At 47.2% G+C, this 19,270-nt stretch overlaps 1 protein-coding gene across 2 annotated transcripts in view; it reads right to left on the reverse strand.

Moving 5' to 3' along the window:
- Positions 1–19,270, reverse strand: part of vps13b (vacuolar protein sorting 13 homolog B) — a 244,524-nt gene that overhangs the window by 6,892 nt on the left and 218,362 nt on the right. For both annotated transcript variants that reach the window (XM_083678431.1, XM_083678430.1), the window contains exons 45-56: positions 14,916–15,071; positions 12,634–12,897; positions 11,015–11,098; positions 10,126–10,301; positions 8,075–8,245; positions 5,163–5,370; positions 3,712–3,900; positions 3,293–3,439; positions 2,220–2,506; positions 1,467–1,594; positions 1,103–1,302; positions 308–426 (exon numbers count right to left, since the gene is read on the reverse strand). In XM_083678431.1, coding sequence (XP_083534557.1) covers positions 308–426; positions 1,103–1,302; positions 1,467–1,594; positions 2,220–2,506; positions 3,293–3,439; positions 3,712–3,900; positions 5,163–5,370; positions 8,075–8,245; positions 10,126–10,301; positions 11,015–11,098; positions 12,634–12,897; positions 14,916–15,071 — 2,129 coding nt within the window. The remainder of the gene's footprint in view (positions 1–307; positions 427–1,102; positions 1,303–1,466; positions 1,595–2,219; positions 2,507–3,292; positions 3,440–3,711; positions 3,901–5,162; positions 5,371–8,074; positions 8,246–10,125; positions 10,302–11,014; positions 11,099–12,633; positions 12,898–14,915; positions 15,072–19,270) is intronic.

Below are 19,270 nucleotides of genomic sequence, written 5' to 3' on the forward strand. Positions count from 1 at the left end.
TACATTAATCATGTTATACAAAACACACAACATTGATAAAAAAGAAAGGAAACAAAGGATATATGAGGTTGGCTCAGTGTAGAGTTTCACTGCCCTCTTGTGGTGGATAATGACACTGCATGTATGGACTGCATATATGATAGTAGCAGACATCCTTTGTTAGGCCGGGACAATGATATGTATACATTTGAAGATGTATGTTTTCATTAGCTCCAGGACACGACATCAGTGTGTTTAATAAGTTCACATTCTACATCTATATTTGATTTATTTTGTTTGTTTGTTTGTTGAGTTTATGACATGTCACCTGTTGTGCTGGTTCATGACGGAGTCAACGCTGCCCTCTGGTGCCAGGGTGAGGATGACTGTGCCACTCTGGTGAACCACGTCAACATAGAGACAACCAAACCCTGGGAGGAACACCACCTGCACAAACACACAATGTAGACACACCAGGAATAAGAAAATATACTATTGTGTGCATATCAATACCAATATATTTGCCTTTCTTCAATAAGACATATAGGTTTCCCATACACACACACAAACACACACACACACGAAATCAGCTATGTGCTGTGAGCATGCCTATATCCATCATCTAGCATTCTGTCTGTGTCTCTACAACTCTACAAAGACAGCCTCAGGGTTCAGGTTCACACCACTGACCTGAATCTGCACCATCATGTTACAGTTTGGAGGTGAACTCTGTTCTGGTGGCAAATTGAACAGGGCTGCCTGCAGCTAGGGTTTACAGGCACAGGAAGCTCCTGCTGAGTGCTAACCTGAGCAGTCACAATAACCCTGACCCTCACCCTGCCAGGGGTCAGACTGTGACCCCCGCCTGTAACCTGAGCTAGACGCCCTCCCTGAACCTGCAGCTTGGCAGACACAACCCAAAACACACACTACACCACCTCGCTGACCTCACGGCACATTGGCCAGGGTCACCCGTGGAGAAGGGTCTGGGTTACACACTGAGGAATGTCTGTCCCAGGAGAGAGGGAGTCTACACTGTCTGATGTTAGCACTTAACGCAGGCTTGAGGCTTGCTACTGCTCCCTAGTGGTGGTGAGTGTGTAGTGGCGGTGTGTCGGGTGACCTGTGTTCCAGGGCAGTTGATGTCGATGGGGTCGGTCCACTCAGTGGTGGACTGGGGGTCAGGGGTGGTCCTCAGCTGCAGGGGGGGCAGGGCCTCTTTCTGCCTGCAGTCAGGGAAGCTGGAGTAGTGATGGTAGAGCTCGTGGTGCAGGGAGGCGTTGGCGGGGAGGGGACGGCAGTACACCTCCGTCCTGGGGGTCTCTGGAAGGATAGAGGATAAAAGGTAGGTAGATTGAGACACTCTATCGACAGTTCGGTTTTGAATGTGGAGATTTAGTAGCTAGAATGTCAAGAGCAGCAGACGGTAAAGGGGAGATGCTGGTGTGTGTTGTTGACAGGGTGTGTGTTTGTTGGTCAGACCTTACCTTTGACATTCTCCTTTAGCAGCAGTGGGATGGGGCACTTGTTGTGGATGAGCATGCGCGGACAGGGGTCCTCGTTCAGAGTGATGTACGTGACCCCCAGGTGCTCCTGGTACGTCAGCACCAAGGCTCTGAAACAAACAAACAAACAAACACATAAACAAACGCTGCGTCATGTAACCAACCACAAGCAGCACACACACACACACACACACACACACACCCCTTCTCCCACCGTCACACCCGGCCCTCGTCCCCCACTGAGCTCCCGAGGCGTGCCCACGGGCAGAGCCCCTTATTGAAGCCAGGCCTGGGGACAAGCATGGACAGGGAGGAACACAGCTGGCCAATGAAAAGAACAAAACACAAGTATCTGCGAAAAAAAGGCATGTTGTAAAAATCACTTCTGCACTCATGGGACCAATTACGAGGACTCTCTTTTTGTGTGTTTGCTGTAATACTAAAGCTGTCCAAACAGCCATCTATAAGGGGACTATGCCTGGGCCACCCCTGAAGACCAGAGAGAGAGGGAGAGAAAGAGAGATAGAGAGGGAGAGGGAGAGGGAGGGGGAAGAAGAAAGAGAGAAGGGGTAAGAGATGGTGGAAACGATGAGGGCATTTCTCCGGGCTTCAACGCCAGTGTTTAACAGGCCATGACCACCAAAGCCCCTCTGCTTTATGTCCCGTGCTGCTGGGGTCTGTGCCCTGCAGTAACTTCCAGGCAGTGACTGGATGGAGACGCTCTGCTTCACCCACCTGGTGCTTAGGCCGCTGTGGGCGCAGGGCTCCCCAGGCACGGCCACACTCTGCCTGGGGAAGTCAGGTCTGATGGAGGCCGGGAGGCTCCAGGCCCCAGTGCCGGACCACGTGTCCGGTCTGGGCAGGCAGCTGAAGAGCATGTGTCTGAGGGGCAAAGGGGACTCCACCTCCCCCTGTAGCACGTCTCTCAGGAGGTCCCAGCAGGGCACGGAGCAGGGTTTGGGAGGCGCCTTCTCCCCTGCTGGAGCCAAGGTGAAGGCTGCTGTGTCAGGGAGGTCACAGGGCTGAGGGAGAGAGAGTTGCAGAGAGACAGGAGAGGAGACTAAGTTAGTTACCATACTGAAGGGTACTCTCCTCTTTCTCCCACTGAGATTAGGGTTAAATTGGTAGCAGAGGCGCCATGCTGTGCTGGATTTAGCAGGCAGTGAGCAGTGAGTAGTTGGGTACTGGGGGGATTAGACACTAAGCATGATGAATACCCAACTAGAAAGGCATTCCTGCAGTTGTTTGTGGTCTGTGTTATTGTTAAGCCCATCACAGCGTTTTTTTAAGGTCCTTTTCAAACAATTAGTGGCAACTGGCAAACCCTGCCATCCTTCTTTAAGAGGATCTGAAGGCTCGTTAAATGACATCACCGCGTTTTTCTTGGGGACACGTACCAGATGAAAGGGAAACCTGCATCCAATTCTTGGTGTTTGTCTAATGTCCCTCTGAAGTGCCATTGCCACATGGTGAAAATAGCTGAGTGGGGACCAGGGGGAGCAACGTGATCTGATGGAAAACGGCTTGCTTGCTTATTCTCCACAGTGAGCTCTTTCCCCCAGAGGCAGAGGCTTCTGCGCCACACACACACACAGGGTTACCCCCACACCCCATTACCGTCCATTACTGCTACGAGGTGCCAGGCTGCAGCCTGAGAGGTCACACAAGTCTCTCTCAAAGTGTTAAAGCTGACATCACAGAGTGTTAAGTGAGTGTGCTGGGCTTAGGGACTTGGGAGACCCCACACATTGGGCTGGCGAAGGGGGAGTGTGTGTGTGTGTGTGTGTGTGTGTGTGTATGTTCAGTACCTTGTCTGCAGCCCCCAGGGCATGGTCAGTAAGGAGGGGTCTGTAAGACACTGGGTAGGGTGTGTTGTTCACCAGGATGGTCTTGTCCTCAATCTGCAGGATCTGGATGCCGTGTTTCACCACAGACGACACACAGAACTGACACAACTGCAAGGGGAACAGACACACACAGACACGTTATTATCTCTACCTGCTTCCAGTAAGAGGTGACTGTTTCTAATCAGCTACTCATGTAACTAGCTAGCTAACTAACCTACAAAATCATGACTTGGTTTTGTAAGAAACCAATATTTTTCTTTAATAAGCATCAAAATTGAATACAATCAGAGTGTGATGTTAGGTAGACACATAGTGAGGTTAGGTAGTCTGTGTCTAAGAGTATGCTTGGATAGGGGAGTTAGGGATGGTTGTCCACTGACCTTCTGCTTGCCAGGGGAGGCCCCCAGAGTGACCTCTGCCTCCACGTAACCCTCCTCATCCAGGATGACCACGTCTGAGCTGGGGCCCTCCTTCCAGCGCGGAGACATCAGGTCGTGGACCAGTTTCAGGGCGGTAGACTTGTGGACTGTGTTGGTGTGGGCCCAGTAGATGCCGATCTGGAATGCCTCCTAGAACAGAGACAGAGAGAGTGAGAGAAATGTTGTCAACAAGGTCAAATCAATCAGCGAGTTATGCTCAAGAAGACAAATGTTCAAAAAGATGAAAATATGGGATTACTTGGTTAAACCGTTCAATATGTGAATCAAGCGCTGGCGCGGGCCCACCACCCGTTGTTCTCTACCACATGGTCTGTCGGGGGATGTCACTCTCTGAAGTGAAGTGACATAATATGTCATATTACAGGCCTGGCTGTCCTCATAAGCTGTGCCAAAGGAGCCCAATCGTATCTCACCCTCAGACATTTATATTGATGGATAACTAAGATGGGACAGAGGAGCTGAGGCTGTACACCTCACATCTCACAGGCCTCTCCGCTCCCCTCTGCTCTCCAACAGATAAACACGGCTCCAACAAAGCCCTCTGCGTCGGGACGGACCGCCACTGCCAACTCCTCTCTGCCGTTACCTAATAAATCGCGGGTGCTATGGAAACAATGCTTTATTTGTTTCTGTTTCACAGGCTATTACACATTTACAGCTTTTTATTTTGTTTCCTTTTGCTGAAGCGTGTCAGCCCCTTGCCCTTTGATACGCTGCGTTCTCACTTAGCGCTGGCGGCTAGCGGGCGGCTAGCTCTCCAACAGCCCTTCAACAGGAGAGAGAGGAGAGGAGGGCTGCGGAGGGACGGGACTCCTCTGGCCGGTGGCCTGTGATGAGTGTGGGCTGGGAACCTGCAGACGGCCTGATGTGTGTGTGTGTGTGTGTCTGTGTCTGTTATTCACATGAGGGGAAATCAGCAGCAGACCATCTCCATCTGAGCCCAGGAGTGAGTGAGAAGACATGCGTATCCTCTGACAGCAGTGCACAGACATCCCATAAAGAAGGATGGAAGGAGCCTCGCTGAGCGGTGCTGCCTCTGATTATATGATGTGAAGGATAAGGTTTTTAGGGTTCGTTTTCAAAGCATTTATAACGCATTCATTAATGCATAAGCATTAATGGCTCCTGATTACAAGCTCCCTATTTGGCAAGCACCATTGAAGATCAACCAGTCTAAACTAATAACTATCTAGACTTATAACTGTTTGTAAATGTTTTAGAATTGGATAATAAACTGATTATAAGTGATTCATTAAAGTGTTACCAAAAACATATCACATCTCCTTCTGATGGACAAACACGGCTAAGGACAGGGCATAGGTGTGCTGGGTTAAGGCTTAACTAAGGATAATAGTCATAAGTTACGGCTAACTTAAAGTTGGAAAACTGACCTTGAAGTTAGGGGGCACGATGACCTTCCCGGCTGGGATCTGTAGGACGATCCTCTCTCCCTCAAACAGCCAGAGGTCCCAGTGGGAGTGGTTGGCCAGCAGAGCCCAGGGCAGCAGCTCGATCAACAAGGTGTTGAGGCCAGGTTTCCAGGCAGACAGCTTCACCTGCATGGGGCTGTCCCACTGGGCCAGGGTCTCCACTACAGACCTGCAACACACACACACACACGATCACATACTGCACAGCTGACATGGCACACACACACACTGCACTACAGACCTGCCATACACACACACACACACACACACACACACACACACACACAGGCACGCACACTATCAACAATCAGACCATCTGTAACACTCTCACACACGGAAATACATTCAAAATGGCTGGCATACCATTAAGACGTAAACAAACAAACAATTAACGTACCACATATACCACGCAAAGCATCATTAACACACCAGAAAAACACGAGAAACAGGCACACGTGTCACTAAAATACACTAAAGCACACATACAGTACACAAACAACTTATGCAGATCTAAACACACACAAACAACATCAAAATAGGCATCTGGGTATGCACATGGGCATGTACAGGCATAAACACACATCAAACCACTCATTCAACACAACGTCATTTGATGCTAAACATTTCCTTGTGAGCAGGAGATGAGTGGGAGATTTAAAAAGAGCCTAGTCGTACACAGAGGGTCAAAGGTCAAAGTGGCCAATCCCACTCCTGCTTAAATGCCAGCTCTACTGAACCCGCCTAATCGCACTGGTCATGACCGTAAAGACTTCTGGTGTGAAACAGGTCCAAAAACATCAGTCCCAAGTTATTCTTTATCATTAACTGATGTAGCGTAGCTCGGCGTAGGACCTTGAGGTGAGGGCAGGAAAGTGCAAGGCCCATAAATCATATTACTGCACTCACAAAAGGTAATTGAACGAAATGTGCTTAGCAGCTTCTGTCAGTGCTGCCAGCAGAGCTCAGGCTTTGGAAGTGTGAATTCTGACAGCCGCACTGCACTCTCCTCCAGCGGGCGACTCGACTCGACGCGCCCACGACCACGACAAGATGTTTGCTTAATGATTATTGAGGTGTTTCTCTCCTATTAAAGTCCAACAGAGAAAGAAAAATAACATTTACCGCTTCAACTTCCTATGCCCCCAAGACACATATTTAGGTACGCCGAGCCAAGAGAGCGGTTACCGTACGAGTTGAACCTCTGTCAAAACAGCACACTGTATAAATGTTATCTGCGCAGGAAAAATATACTAATTAAATGGTGAATTTCGCTGCTCTCCAAGTTCTGACCGTGTTTAAAGATACGAATCAGTGCTAATAATCCTCTGATCACAGTTTTTTTTTTTCTGCCGGCAGTGGCAGTTTTCTGGGCTCAGAACAAACTGCCACTTTCCATGGGAAATGTGCCTTGGCCTTGTGCTTTGTTATAAAGTCTGGATCACAGGGGAGAAAGTAATGAATGACAGAGTAATTCAACACCAAACCACCAGATAGCAACTCCAGAGGGACACTAGAGCAGCGCAGCGCAGCTACAGAACCACAGATAGACATATGGCCAGCATGCCTAGACTGGGATCTCTTTGTAACAATGCCTGTGAGACCATGTGTGTGAGTGTGCTATCAAGATGTGATTTCTTTGTGACAAAAGATGGTTCCCAGTGTCCTAGAGACACACACACACTGCGCGCGCACGTACACACGCACACACCCATGCAGGCACATGCACGAACACGCGCGCACGCAAACACGCACACACACACACACAAGACAGAGTTGTGCCAAGCTTTAACTAAATGCAAGGCCCCCATCACTTGTGAGAGAAAATGGGTCTGTGGAAGAATGACAGTTTAAATCTATGGTCTGGAGGAGGAAGGCAACAGCAGGCTCTTCACTAAGCTTTGAAGGATGGCTCTGCATTGTCTTACATGTCACAGTTTTACTATGTGAACAAAGAGTAAACAAAGAGATCCTTCTTTCATTAAAGTACACTCTTGCGCAATTCTCCTCTCTGAGAGTGGAGGCTGTTCTTGTACTCTGTAATTCAGTTACCAAATAATGCTGAAATCATACTGTAAATGTTTGCCTGTTAGAACTGCTCCAATATAAACAGCGTAAATGCTGACCAAACATAAGATCGTGATTTAAAGATATCACAGTTTGTTAGGGAGGTGAGAGGTCAGCACTATTTTCTGTACACAACACACACACACACATTTCTCTTGTGTGGCACACACATACAATACAGGACACCCCGAGGTGAAGCCTCCTCCATTAAACGACCACTACCAGTGCTCCTGGGCCTAGTGCTCTTGTCTGGTTTTCTCTGTGTTTTCCAGCGGTTCCTGTGTTTCCAGGCCGGACCAGCAGCTGATCCACAGATGTCTATATCTGCCATGGCACTGCTGTTTGTTTCCCTTTCAGATCCGGTGGATCCCTGAGCCAAGGGGAAAACAGACACAGACCCCCTGCCTGCCTCGCTTAGAGTGGTTCTACAGCACACTCTCTGACCCACTGCTTACACTACACACACGCATGGACGCAAGCACGCACACACGCACGCACAACTGACAACAATAAACCCCTGCATGGAAAAAACGCCTGTTCACTGCTGGTGCTTCTTGTCTACCGTGCTGGACAGCACTACTATCATCTATGGGCCGATGGCCAATAAGTCAATAACCTTCTGTTAACAATAAAACACAAGGGAAGATTGATAATAATGATGAATATGACAAATGTAGTGATGTTCTGCAGGGCAAGGTCCTTTGCCTAAGATTGGGTTTGTTAAAGAAAGATTGGTGGTTTAGTATACAGTAGCACATGAAGATTCCACAGTGTTGGTCAGTGCTGTGAGGGTGTGTGCTGTACTGTACCTGTCGGAGTCCTTGCTGACATAGGGCCAGGGGGGCTGGCTGGAGCTCTTCAGCCCATAGAAGTACCCCAGGATGTGCTCCTGGTTGTCCTCAGACCCAGCTTTGTTTACTATCTGCTTGATGAGGCTGGTGGAGATGGGGACGGCGCAGTGAGATGCATCCTCCTCCTCCCTACAAGAAAACACAAACACAGCATATCAGTCACTCTACCTGACATGCAATGGCAGTCCTAATACAGTACACACAGTTATCTGAGTCCTTCTACACAACACAGTATACAGAACATCACTCCATTCGGTGAATCTCTCAGCTGAACTGACCCTTCTTCAACCCTTTGCCTTTGCCTGCAGTTAAGAACCTCCTTCCTGAAGTGCAGTTCTTCTTCTGCAGGTTTGACGATCAGAGAGTAGACCTAATGTAGCAGCAGTAAATAATCCTATTGGATCCCTTAAACCCCAGACACTGGTCAATTGTGGCTTTCAGTAAACTGCAGGCATCTAATAGTACAAGCAGCATCCAGTTTCACTTGGACCAACGAGACCCATCCCGAGGCAGTACCGACCATGTTTATTAATAGAGTCCATTGTGCTATAAACGGAAAGTGGGCTATGTATCTTGGAAAACACGCAGAGAGGGACAACGTGATGACAGGAAGTTTTTCATCCAGCCGAGGTCCTGGGGGAACTTCTTACAGGCTTCTGATTCTCGTTTCGCCTTATATGTGGTTTCATCCCAGTGCAACAGATATGAAAGCTGGACACAACAGTTATGGTTAACTTGTCTGTCTGTCTGTTCTCTCAAACCACAGCTCCAATGTCTACCTCCCCATTAGAGCCCACAACTATTCCTAATTGCAGGAAGGAAAGAGGAGCTGGTGACCAGTGAACATTTGAGACTGGCCCTGGAGTTGAGAGGGGGGAGGTGGGGAGGGGCGGGGGGGGGGGGGATGGGGGAGTGTGGTGAGTGGCGGTTTAGGCAGGGGACGCATTGTAAACACACACTGTGGATTGTGGGTACAAATCCGTGAAGACAAGACAATTGTGTCTGAGCTTTCTTTTTTACTGTGAGAGGAAGGCTTTCTCTGCTAGAATGAGGGACAGGACTTGAGAACAGACCGATGGACTGACTGACTGACTGATGGACAGACTGAAGGACAGACTGACAGACAGACTAAGTGGGACAGAATAACTGCTCTAGTGATGTATGTGCTGGGCTCTGCCCATGATGAAGTGGTGCGTGTCACACTCGCACTGGCACAGGCCACATCTCTAACCAGGCCGCTCACGGACCACACACGGCTCCATGACGATCCAAGGGCCAAAAACCTGCACTTTGTTAGGGCTTTATCTAAATGAGGTGCAATTACGCCCCAAACCTGACATGTTGGAATGAGAACTGTGTCAAAGTAGCTGCCAGCTTGCGTGTTTCTCAAAAACAAGCCGGATTCCACTGGCTTATGTCTCCATTTTGGCTAAAAGACATTAAAATGTGGTGTGAGAGAATGCTGGGATAGTGCTTGAGTAAGTGTCTATCTATTCCCTTGCAAAACAGAGGAATAAAACATTTTGACTTCATCGTTGCGTTTGTAATGGCATGTATTATGACATAATAATACTCTAAAAGTGCATTGGACTGTTACAGTTGAACATTACATTGTGCAATGAGAGGCCTACAGAGAATGAATCATGATGATTAGAAGGCATTCTGGACCTCAAACCACACCTAGGAAGAGTGCACTCTGCTGTTGCCCTGTGTATGACCCTGTGCAGTTTTGGGTTGGCCTACAGGGTGAGGTAGGTGTTCAAGGCCTACTACCTGGCCTGGAAGGTGAGTTGGTGTGTGATGTCGGCCTCAGTGTTAAGTATCGGCTCCTTGTGTCCCTGGAGGTGGGTTATGGTTAGTGTGGATCGATACTTGGCCTAGAAGGTGAGGTGGTGGGTTATGGGGTTGGTCTACTACCTGGCCTGGAAGGTGAGGTGGTGGGTTATGGGGTTGGTCTAGTGTACCTGGACTGGAAGGTGAGGTGGTGGGTTATGGGGTTGGTCTACTACCTGGCTTGGAAGGTGAGATGGTGTGTGAGGTCCGCCTCAGTGTTGAGTATAGGCTCCTCGTGTCCCTGTCCCTGGATCAGCTGACTCTTCCTCAGGCCCAGGCTCCTCTTCTCTATGTGGATGATGACTGGGTCAGGCAGGTGGCTCCTCATGATGAACAACGGACTGAACACCACCTGGGAGGACACAGACAGACCAGCCGTCAGAGACACATACTGTACTGAAACACCTTGACCCCCATCTGGATGCTGTACCTGCAAAGAACCAGTGGAAGTGGTCCTCAAGCAATGCTTTGAACTTGATTCTAAATGAATGGTCACCGTAAATGTCCATCCATAAGAATGGTGCCAGTTGTACAGTATGTGTGTATACAGTAGGTGTGCAGTGTGAATCCCTGGCCCTGCCTGTAGCTCCATAGTGGAGTGGATGCGGTAGGAGAATAAGGCAGCCCCCCCTGTGTCCCTCAGCCTCTCCTGGTGGTGGTGGTGGTGGTGGTGGTGGTGGTGGGTGCTGATGGGAACCAGCTCTCTGTGTAACTTCTCACTCTCTCTCTCTCTCCACCACAATCACTCTAATCTCCCTGTGCTGCTGTCTGTCTGCCTGGGCTCACCCCATGGAAAACAGACCCCTTCCATCCCCCTCTCCCCTCCCCTCCCCTCCCCTCCCCAATGACTCTATATGCATGTGTGTCCTGTGTGCTCAGTGTTAATCAATGACACACTCTCCTCATTGCTCTGGGGAAGCGGTAGGGAGAAGCCTATTACAATCACTGTGGGTGTGAATCTGAGAGATGTTGTGGAACTGTTACCAAAAATAGCAAAAGCACGGTTTCAAAACAAACCCAAGACATATTACATACGAGTTACATACTGTATGGTTGGGTACTCACCACTCTCTGTTGCATGTGAGTGTCGGGTTCGATGGTGATGAGGGTGCACCACACATGGAGCAGGGAGCCACTGTAACAAGGCACCTGAAAAAGAGAGAAATACAAACCTCCACATCAATATTCTCTTCAGACATACTGTACCCTGATAGCATAGCATAGAACATTACAACATAGCATTCAACAAATCTCATGTTTCTTACTGCTTGTTTGTATCGTTTCATTGAAGAACGTGAATTTGTCAAGTCAACGGTTAAACACATAAAAATTGTCAACCCAGTTTTATTGGAAGGATGTACAAGTAATAGGACATCTCTAATGACTAAAGTGCCTGGACCAGAAACACATTATCATGTTTTGTCCTCAATTTGGGATTTGCAAGTTGTAAAAGAAAATCTCCCCCCAAAGCCTTGGTACTCAAACACCATAGAATGGTAAGTCAAATGACCATTTAACTGTTACCACTGGATAATAGGCTATTAAAGCCAATACGATCTGAGGAGATTTAAAACCTGAAAACGTGCCCTTTGAATGCTTAATGCTCTTAATATTTCACTGGTGCAATTCCCCTCTACCCTCCCTCCTCGTTAAGCCTGTGAGATGCCAATGCCTGTTACAAGTTCTGTAATTTACAGCCGACTTGGGACTTCATTTACTAGGGACAAAATAATGGAGCCACAATGAACATTCAGTTCTGACACTGGCTTCGGTTTCTCTCGGATGAAGGCGAAAAACGCTGGGAAACATCACACTGCTAGACACTGTTAGCCTGATCCACCAACACACCCACTGCTCCAGTCAGACCACTGTGGCCCTCGAGCCATTGTCAGCCATTGAGAGACAGAACAGAACAGTACAATCACAGACAAAGAGGAGAGGGCGAAAGGGTTTTTGAGAGAGGGATTAACAGACAGAGAAGAGCATCTGGACAGAGAGAGGAAAGGGGGATCAGAGAAAGAGATACATCTGGAGCAGCATTCGGCTCCTCCACACAGCCTTTAATTCAAAGCCAACTCATCAGATGTGTAATGAATGACTTTGTTAACGAGGAGAGATAACAGCTGACTGAGGAATGCAGTCAGAGATGTTCAAACAAATGCACAGAAGCAACAGGGCCGCACTCAAAACATGAAACAGAGGGGGGAGAGAGAGAGAGAAAGAGAGAGAGAGAGAGAGAAAGAGAGAGAGTGAGAGAGAGAGAGAGAGAGAGAGAGAGACACACACAGAGAGAGCTGAGAGCTGGAGACCATCAGTAAAATGTGAAAGTGGTTCAAAGCTTTTCTATACCCACATATCAGCTTGTGTTTCCTGTCTATGGTTTATGTTGCTATGGGAGTTTATAAACTGTATTTTCTGCCTCTCAACATCTCTGGGAGGAACTCTTTGAACACATATCTCGCAGAGAGAGATCTCCGTCTTTATTTAACCAAAATAGAAACACAGTCGCTTTGCCACTGTGACCAGTGACCACCCAGGAGACCACCGCTCTGTGCAAAGAGGAGAATCCGGTCTCTGTTGGTGGTCTAGCAACCTCAGGCCAAACACATAGCAGTAGTGTGTGTGTGTGTGTGTGTGTGTGTGTGTGTGTGTGTGTGTGTTGTGGTGGTGATATTCATCCTCACCTGGACCACAGAGCTAGTACCCTTCTCCTTCCTCTCCAGACGGACGTCCTGGGACCAGTCCTCGTCCCCCCGTGCCCTCACACATAGCTCCGTCATCTCCGCGTCCTCCAGGACGTAGGAGGGCAGCTTCCTCCCGGCCTCCAGGCAGTCCACATGCTCCTTCACCACCGTCTGGCTGTCAGGCCCCACATAGTGCTGCACCACACGCAGGTCAATGTCCTGGCCCAGGTGGCTGCACATCACCTGCCTGCCGCAGATCACAATCTGGGGAGAGGGACAAAGAGCACAGACATGTAAGAAACAACTAAAAAGCAGGCATAGAGAAGACACCCTGTTTTAATGCTCCTAAATGTACAGAACATGTTTAATGTTGAACACATTTCTGCCATTCAGACATTGTGCAGATAGTCCTCTCGTTTACATGTAATCTCACAATCCATCACCTGGGAAAAAAAGAAAAAAAAAGAAAAGAAAAAAAAGTATGTTTGATCATGTGTGTCTGTTCAACCTCGGCCACCTAAATCAGTAACAGGGTCTCACAGTCCTCTGGTATTATCAAAGCCCCCCCCTTTATGGATCCTGACTGCTCCCTCAGCGCCTGATGGTTTTCTGGGGTCACTGTCTATCACTCCAGACTGAGTAGAATGTTCTGGCAGTCAGATGACTTTTCCATCCTCCCTCTCTCCCTCTATACAGCACAGCCACTGGGGAGCTCTCATCTGGAACTGACGCTTCTAATTGAGCTCAGAATTGATTGTTTCCACCACCCTGTCTCTGTGCGCTGCTCGGCTCTCTGGGGTCGTCACGGTGATAATGAGCCTGGGGAGGGAGAGGCCTGGCCCCTAATGAGGGAAGCTTCTTCTGCTCATCAATCATCTCTTTATATCCTCTCTCACAGGCTCTCAGTCACGTCACCACGCTGGGCCTGGGCCTGGGCCTGGGCCGCCACACAGACAGACAGACAGATGGACGGCCAGACAGACAGACAGACAGACAGACAGACAGACAGGACACTAGCACGGCCTCAGTCTCCAGCCTCTCCCACACGAGCAGTACTCAAGAGGCATTCACCGTGAACGAATCTCTCTACTCAGTTGGCCTTGAAGAATCTGGCTGTAGTCACCTTCAATAATGGTGACATGGTGCTAAAGCCATGGTATCTATCAACACAGAGACCATTTAAAAAAATAAAAAAAGGGTTATAGAAGTCCTCCTGCGTGATAAATGATTAATGCGTATTTTATATGAGGGGTATTTTCAACAGTAAACTACTGAAGGAGGAAACATGGAGGGGGCATAAATAGAAAAAGAGTATACAGTAGTGTGACAGTGAGAAAGCCCCAAAACAAAACAAATCAAGATGAGGTATAAAACAAGATGCTCTATAGCAGTGTGAGACATCCTCTGTTGTTGAAGCCGCTGTCACAATCTTAGGGTTTGTGTTGTGAATTGGATGTGACCAAGACTCATACCCTATCATTTGAGCCCAATGAGAACAAGATGTCTGCCTTGCATGGAACAGACTAGATAGGAATGCAGGCCGGTCTGTTTCGCCTGCATTCAAGAGAGAGACATGTGTGACAATTGACAATGTTTACATAACAAAGTGTCCCCACATTTCTTAGATGGCATCTTGATTTTTGGGAAATCAAACGTTTGGTGTGTTTAGAGAAATTCAAACATGATTTACAAGATTTATTCCGCTAGTGTAAAATGTCCTGTTTTATTTAAACATTTCGTTAACATGGATCAATCTTGCTAAAAACAACAAATATTCCTGTTCTTTTTCAAGAATCAAGCAAACATTTTGGATCGCCTTCGGGGGTTTGCAGAGTTTGTACTTTGAAACAGTAATGTGAAACAGAATGGAGTTGTCAGATGATCAGCTAGGCCCTACATTGTGAAACACCATCAAAGGCGAGAGATTAAAAGGTGCTCATCCCAACACGAGAGCTGTGTGACATGCCAGATCTGTGGATTGACAGCAGAGAAACAGCAGCTGGAGGAAATACACATGAAGCTGGAACACATCCGCTGGCTAACAGCAGAGTACTGGTTCTCCAACTATCTGTAGTTCATCATGCATTTCTATTGTACCAGATGGACTAATAAAGTGGCATTGTATCTAATTTGAGGGGCATCAGTGATCCCATTGATAAAGTACATGTGTAAAATCAGCTTCTAATAAGACAGCTTAAACACAGAATTAATTAGTCACACAGACACAGTGTATCAAAAGGAGGTAGTTGTAATGGAGACCCCAAGGCCGCCTCATCCTGTACCTGCTTCTGCACCCCATTGAGCTGCAGCACCTTGATGATGAGAGAGGCGGTGCGTCCTTTGTACTGGATGGTCCTCAGCAGCGTCCCCACGTTGTCCACACTGAAGGGCTCTGACCAGCGCCAGTTCCCCCAGCCCTCGATGCAGATGTGCAGCAGCTGCAGGACACAACACAAAGAGTTTTGGCTACGCTTATTTATGCCAGTGCAAAATGGCAAGTAAACAAAAATGGTCTTTGTTTAAAGATCGCTGGGGAGAAAAAAAGGTTCCTGTTTACTGGGCTGAGCCTTCTCTGAAGCCTAGTGCTGGTTCTAGCTGGCCTAGGTCATACACAATAAACTTGTTGGTGAAAAGCAGCTGATCTGGAAGCCCATTACTGTCTCATGTGGCTCTGCTTGTAACCCTAACGTCTAAATAACAGACAGACATTTTGGCTCATAATGGTTACATCTTCATATCCATAAATGGAGGCAGTTTCAATGTGAGGGTGGACGAAGAGAGTTTCTAACATATATACAGTATACTTGTAAAAAACGGGAGGTCATTCACGTAGAAGCAAGTCACTCTATGCTGGGTTGAGGAGTGCTGTATTGCTGTATTTGAAGGAAGTGCCTTTCAAACATGTGCCTGATCAGAAGTTCACAAGGACAGAACAGGAGCAGAATGATAAATATGTGGAGGGCTCTCTGAACAGACTCTCCCTGTGGCATGTCTCCCAACCTTCCACCTACATGAACCCTCTGACTGTGTTGGCTCTGCTGCCAACATTACTGAACATCAAAGGAAAGAGCAACTGACAAGAAAGAGAGGGAGAGAAGGGGAAAAACCCCACTCCCAAAGGAGCCAGGTTGAAACCCTGAAAAGGGTTTTTGAAGATTTACACTTGGGTCGTTCTTTAAATGTGCTGAACATTTACCCAATCTGTAAAGAAAAACAAATTACCCAGGGGGTCAAAGTATGAGGGGACCCTGGTCAGGGCTCTCGGTTTCTTCTGAACTTCAGACTGCGTCTCTTTTGAAGACATATTTTATTACAATAACACGGCTAATCAAAGCCTGAATTCAATTTTTGAAGATCATCCTCCCTCGCTCTGTTCTCTAAGTGGAAATGACATAATTTCTCAGGTCCCTATGTGGAATTACTCACCGGGAAGTGGCAAAGTGGTGTAAACAACACTGAGGGCTAGAGCGCCGCACCTCAGGCCCATCTGTGGAGCCAGGTTTGTTATTTCAATAGTCCCCCCTCCTCCCCCTCTCCCTCCACTGGTCCACTTTATCACGCCTGTGGCTAAACTTGACCTTTTTGGAGAAGCCATAATAACGTCTCCCTTCAGACTTCAAATGGCCGCTGCCGCTCTTGTTTTAGTTAAACGTCGAGCCAAGCGGCAAAACAGTGACACCACTGAACTGGACACGTAGGAAAACAACCAAAAAAAATGAAAAAGTGCTGCCAATGACTGAGGAACTGCAGTGACACTGATAAAAAATGTTCATGTCCTCTTGGCTGCCTCGTTTTTTCTCTGCTCAACCCAAAGGTTAACTTTAGAAACAGAGCCAAGTCATTCCAAAAGAGCAAATGCCTTTGCGGTAAGAAAGCCTAGCTCCTACACAACATCTGTGGGTCCATTAATATGGCCAATGAGCCTCACTGTGACTCAGAATTAAAGACAAACAGTGAGAAACTGGATTAGGCTCTTGAACAGAGCCAACTGTAGCCTTGGTTTAGGGTGAGGTCTATTGGGTTTATTACCCACTTACTGACATTTGAGCAGTTGTTTTCATGTTTTAGACTGCCAACAGCAAAACAGACAGCATAGATACATCCAGTAATCTAAAGTACATTTAATGAAATAAGACAAGAGGCAGTCATCATCTTATTTTTCAGTAAATCAGTCAGGTTTACTGAACTTGTAACCTTTACAAGAGCTCACTACTGGCTCCAGATTTCACCTTCACTGACTAACAACTGTCTGGTCATTCATAATTGCTTCCTGAAGTAGTATATCTTGAATGAGACAGATTTCAAAACAAATCTAAGACCCATTTCTCCACCTCCCTCCAAATTACTGGGGATATATTTACATTTGGCTTGGTTTAGCAGCTAAGTTCCAGTACATTACGGAATTCTTTACGACAGAATGTATGACTTTGTCTGGTTGGGGACGATTAGACATCCATTCTTATGGTTAGGGTTGACTATGTCTAACCCTAATGGTAACATAACCGCCATGACCATCTCTGACCCAAACACCGCTGCCTAACATCACTAGGGGCTTTACCGGCTCTGTTGTGACCAAGACGCTTCACATACTTCACAGCTGATAGACTTTGTTGAATGTCTAAGCCTAATATCTTCTTTCGGAATGCTGTTTTCAATATGAAAGGCATTGTTCATAAGATGAGCCCCATATTCATATAACAAGCAACATCTTTGCATGTTTATCCATCTCAAAAACTTCAAGGTTATCACATAGCAGAGATGGAATGAACACATATGACTACCCTGTATTCTGAACAGACCAAAAGATATGACTATTGAATTCAACCACTTTCAGAATGACACCTATATCGACTGGTCATACCAATTTCCTGTTTTTGAGGTATGGTAGGCCCACATATTTGTCTGTTGCCCTGGAGACGTAGACAGAACCCAGATACATTGGTCTGACACATTCAGCAGCACCACCCATGCTGTAAATTATCTGACCCTGGTGAGTCAATTAACCAGCAAAATCGCCATCATGTCTACTGTCCCAACATTGCATCATGCTTCCCATAAGAATATTACAAATGGATATTCCTGTAAAACAGGCTCAAACAACAGTCAGTCATAACAGCAACTGTGACTGAATACCAACTTCCTGATAAATAAAGGGTATTACCTCACATTAGAACCTCTATCAAACATCTTGTGAGAAAATTCATCAAATTCATCATCTAATTGCTTCAGGACTCCAATGTGAATGGGATTATATGAATTTGCATCTAAACTACAGTCCTCTCACAATTTCAGTTGCTACACAGACACACACACACACACACACACACACGGCTACTATATCACTCCTTAGAGACAGAGACAGACACAGGAAGAGACACACGACCGCTTTAACCAACTGTCTACTGTCATGTGTTGAAAAATGTGCTTAGGTACACATTATGCATCATGTCTACTGACCCAACATTGCATCATGCTTCCCATAAGAATGATACAAATGAATATTCCTATAAAACATGCTCAACCAACAGTCAGTCATAACAGCAACTATGACTGAATACCAACTTCCTGATAAATAAAGAGTATTATCTCACATGGGTTAGACTAAGGACACCAATGTGAAAGGATTATATGAATTGATTATATGAGTTGCTAGACACACACACTCAGGCACACACACAGACACAGACACAGACACAGACACAGACACAGACACAGACACACACACCTACGGCTACTACATCACTCCTTAGAGACAGACACAGGAAGAGACACATGACCGCTTTAACCAACTGTCTACTGTCCTCAGTTGAAAAATGTGCTTAGGTGCACATAACGCAAATTAAGTGTCTGTCCGCACTGAGCGTATAATCAATGTTCCCCGGGTGGAACACAAGACAAAGCCGCAGCGGTTGTTGCCCCATTACTACCATTCCTGGGCTCCTCAGACTGAAGTGGTAAATTGGAAGCATACAGGCCAGCCTGTTGTAACGCATTGTTGTCCAGGGGATTGTTGCTCTAGCAGGAAACAGAGCACTGATTGTCTTGTGACTAAGGACCAGGGAGCTAGCCACCTAGCTAATGAAAACCAGCTTCCAGCAGAGACAACAAAGGACATGAAATACTATGTCCCCCTGGTTGTATTGAGGAGATGGGGGGGGGGAGGGAGAGAGAGAGAGAGAGAGAGAGCAGACACTGTAGTATCCATGCCAGCGCTGAATGGTTACCAGTGTAATGTGAGGGGATTATAGTGGCTTTAACAGCTGTCTGCTGCGTTCTTCAGTCTCAGCGCTCTTCAAAACAAGAGGAGCGCGACATCAAAGTCCAGATTTGCAAGTTAATAAAGCGGTTTTAGAGTTGGAAGAAAGTTCAGAGTGAATGCATTGTGTGGGTCTAGTGGTCAACAATGGAGACATGGGGGGGTTGGATTGGGGGGGGGGGGTTCATGCTTAACAAACATAGGCCTATAGTACCGTGGCATCCTAGACATGTTGGGCCTAGAGCACAGATCCCAGCCAGCTTGCTGCAAGTGTCTGTGGCGCAGGGAACCGACAAAAGACGCACTGTTTGTGTGTTGAGGACGGAAACCGCACGGGGGTGTGTGTGAGTCAGTGGTCGCTGTGTGAGCCCCTGTGAAGGA

Source organism: Argentina silus, assembly GCF_951799395.1.
Source record: "Argentina silus genome assembly, chromosome: 10".
NCBI lineage: Eukaryota > Metazoa > Chordata > Actinopteri > Argentiniformes > Argentinidae > Argentina > Argentina silus.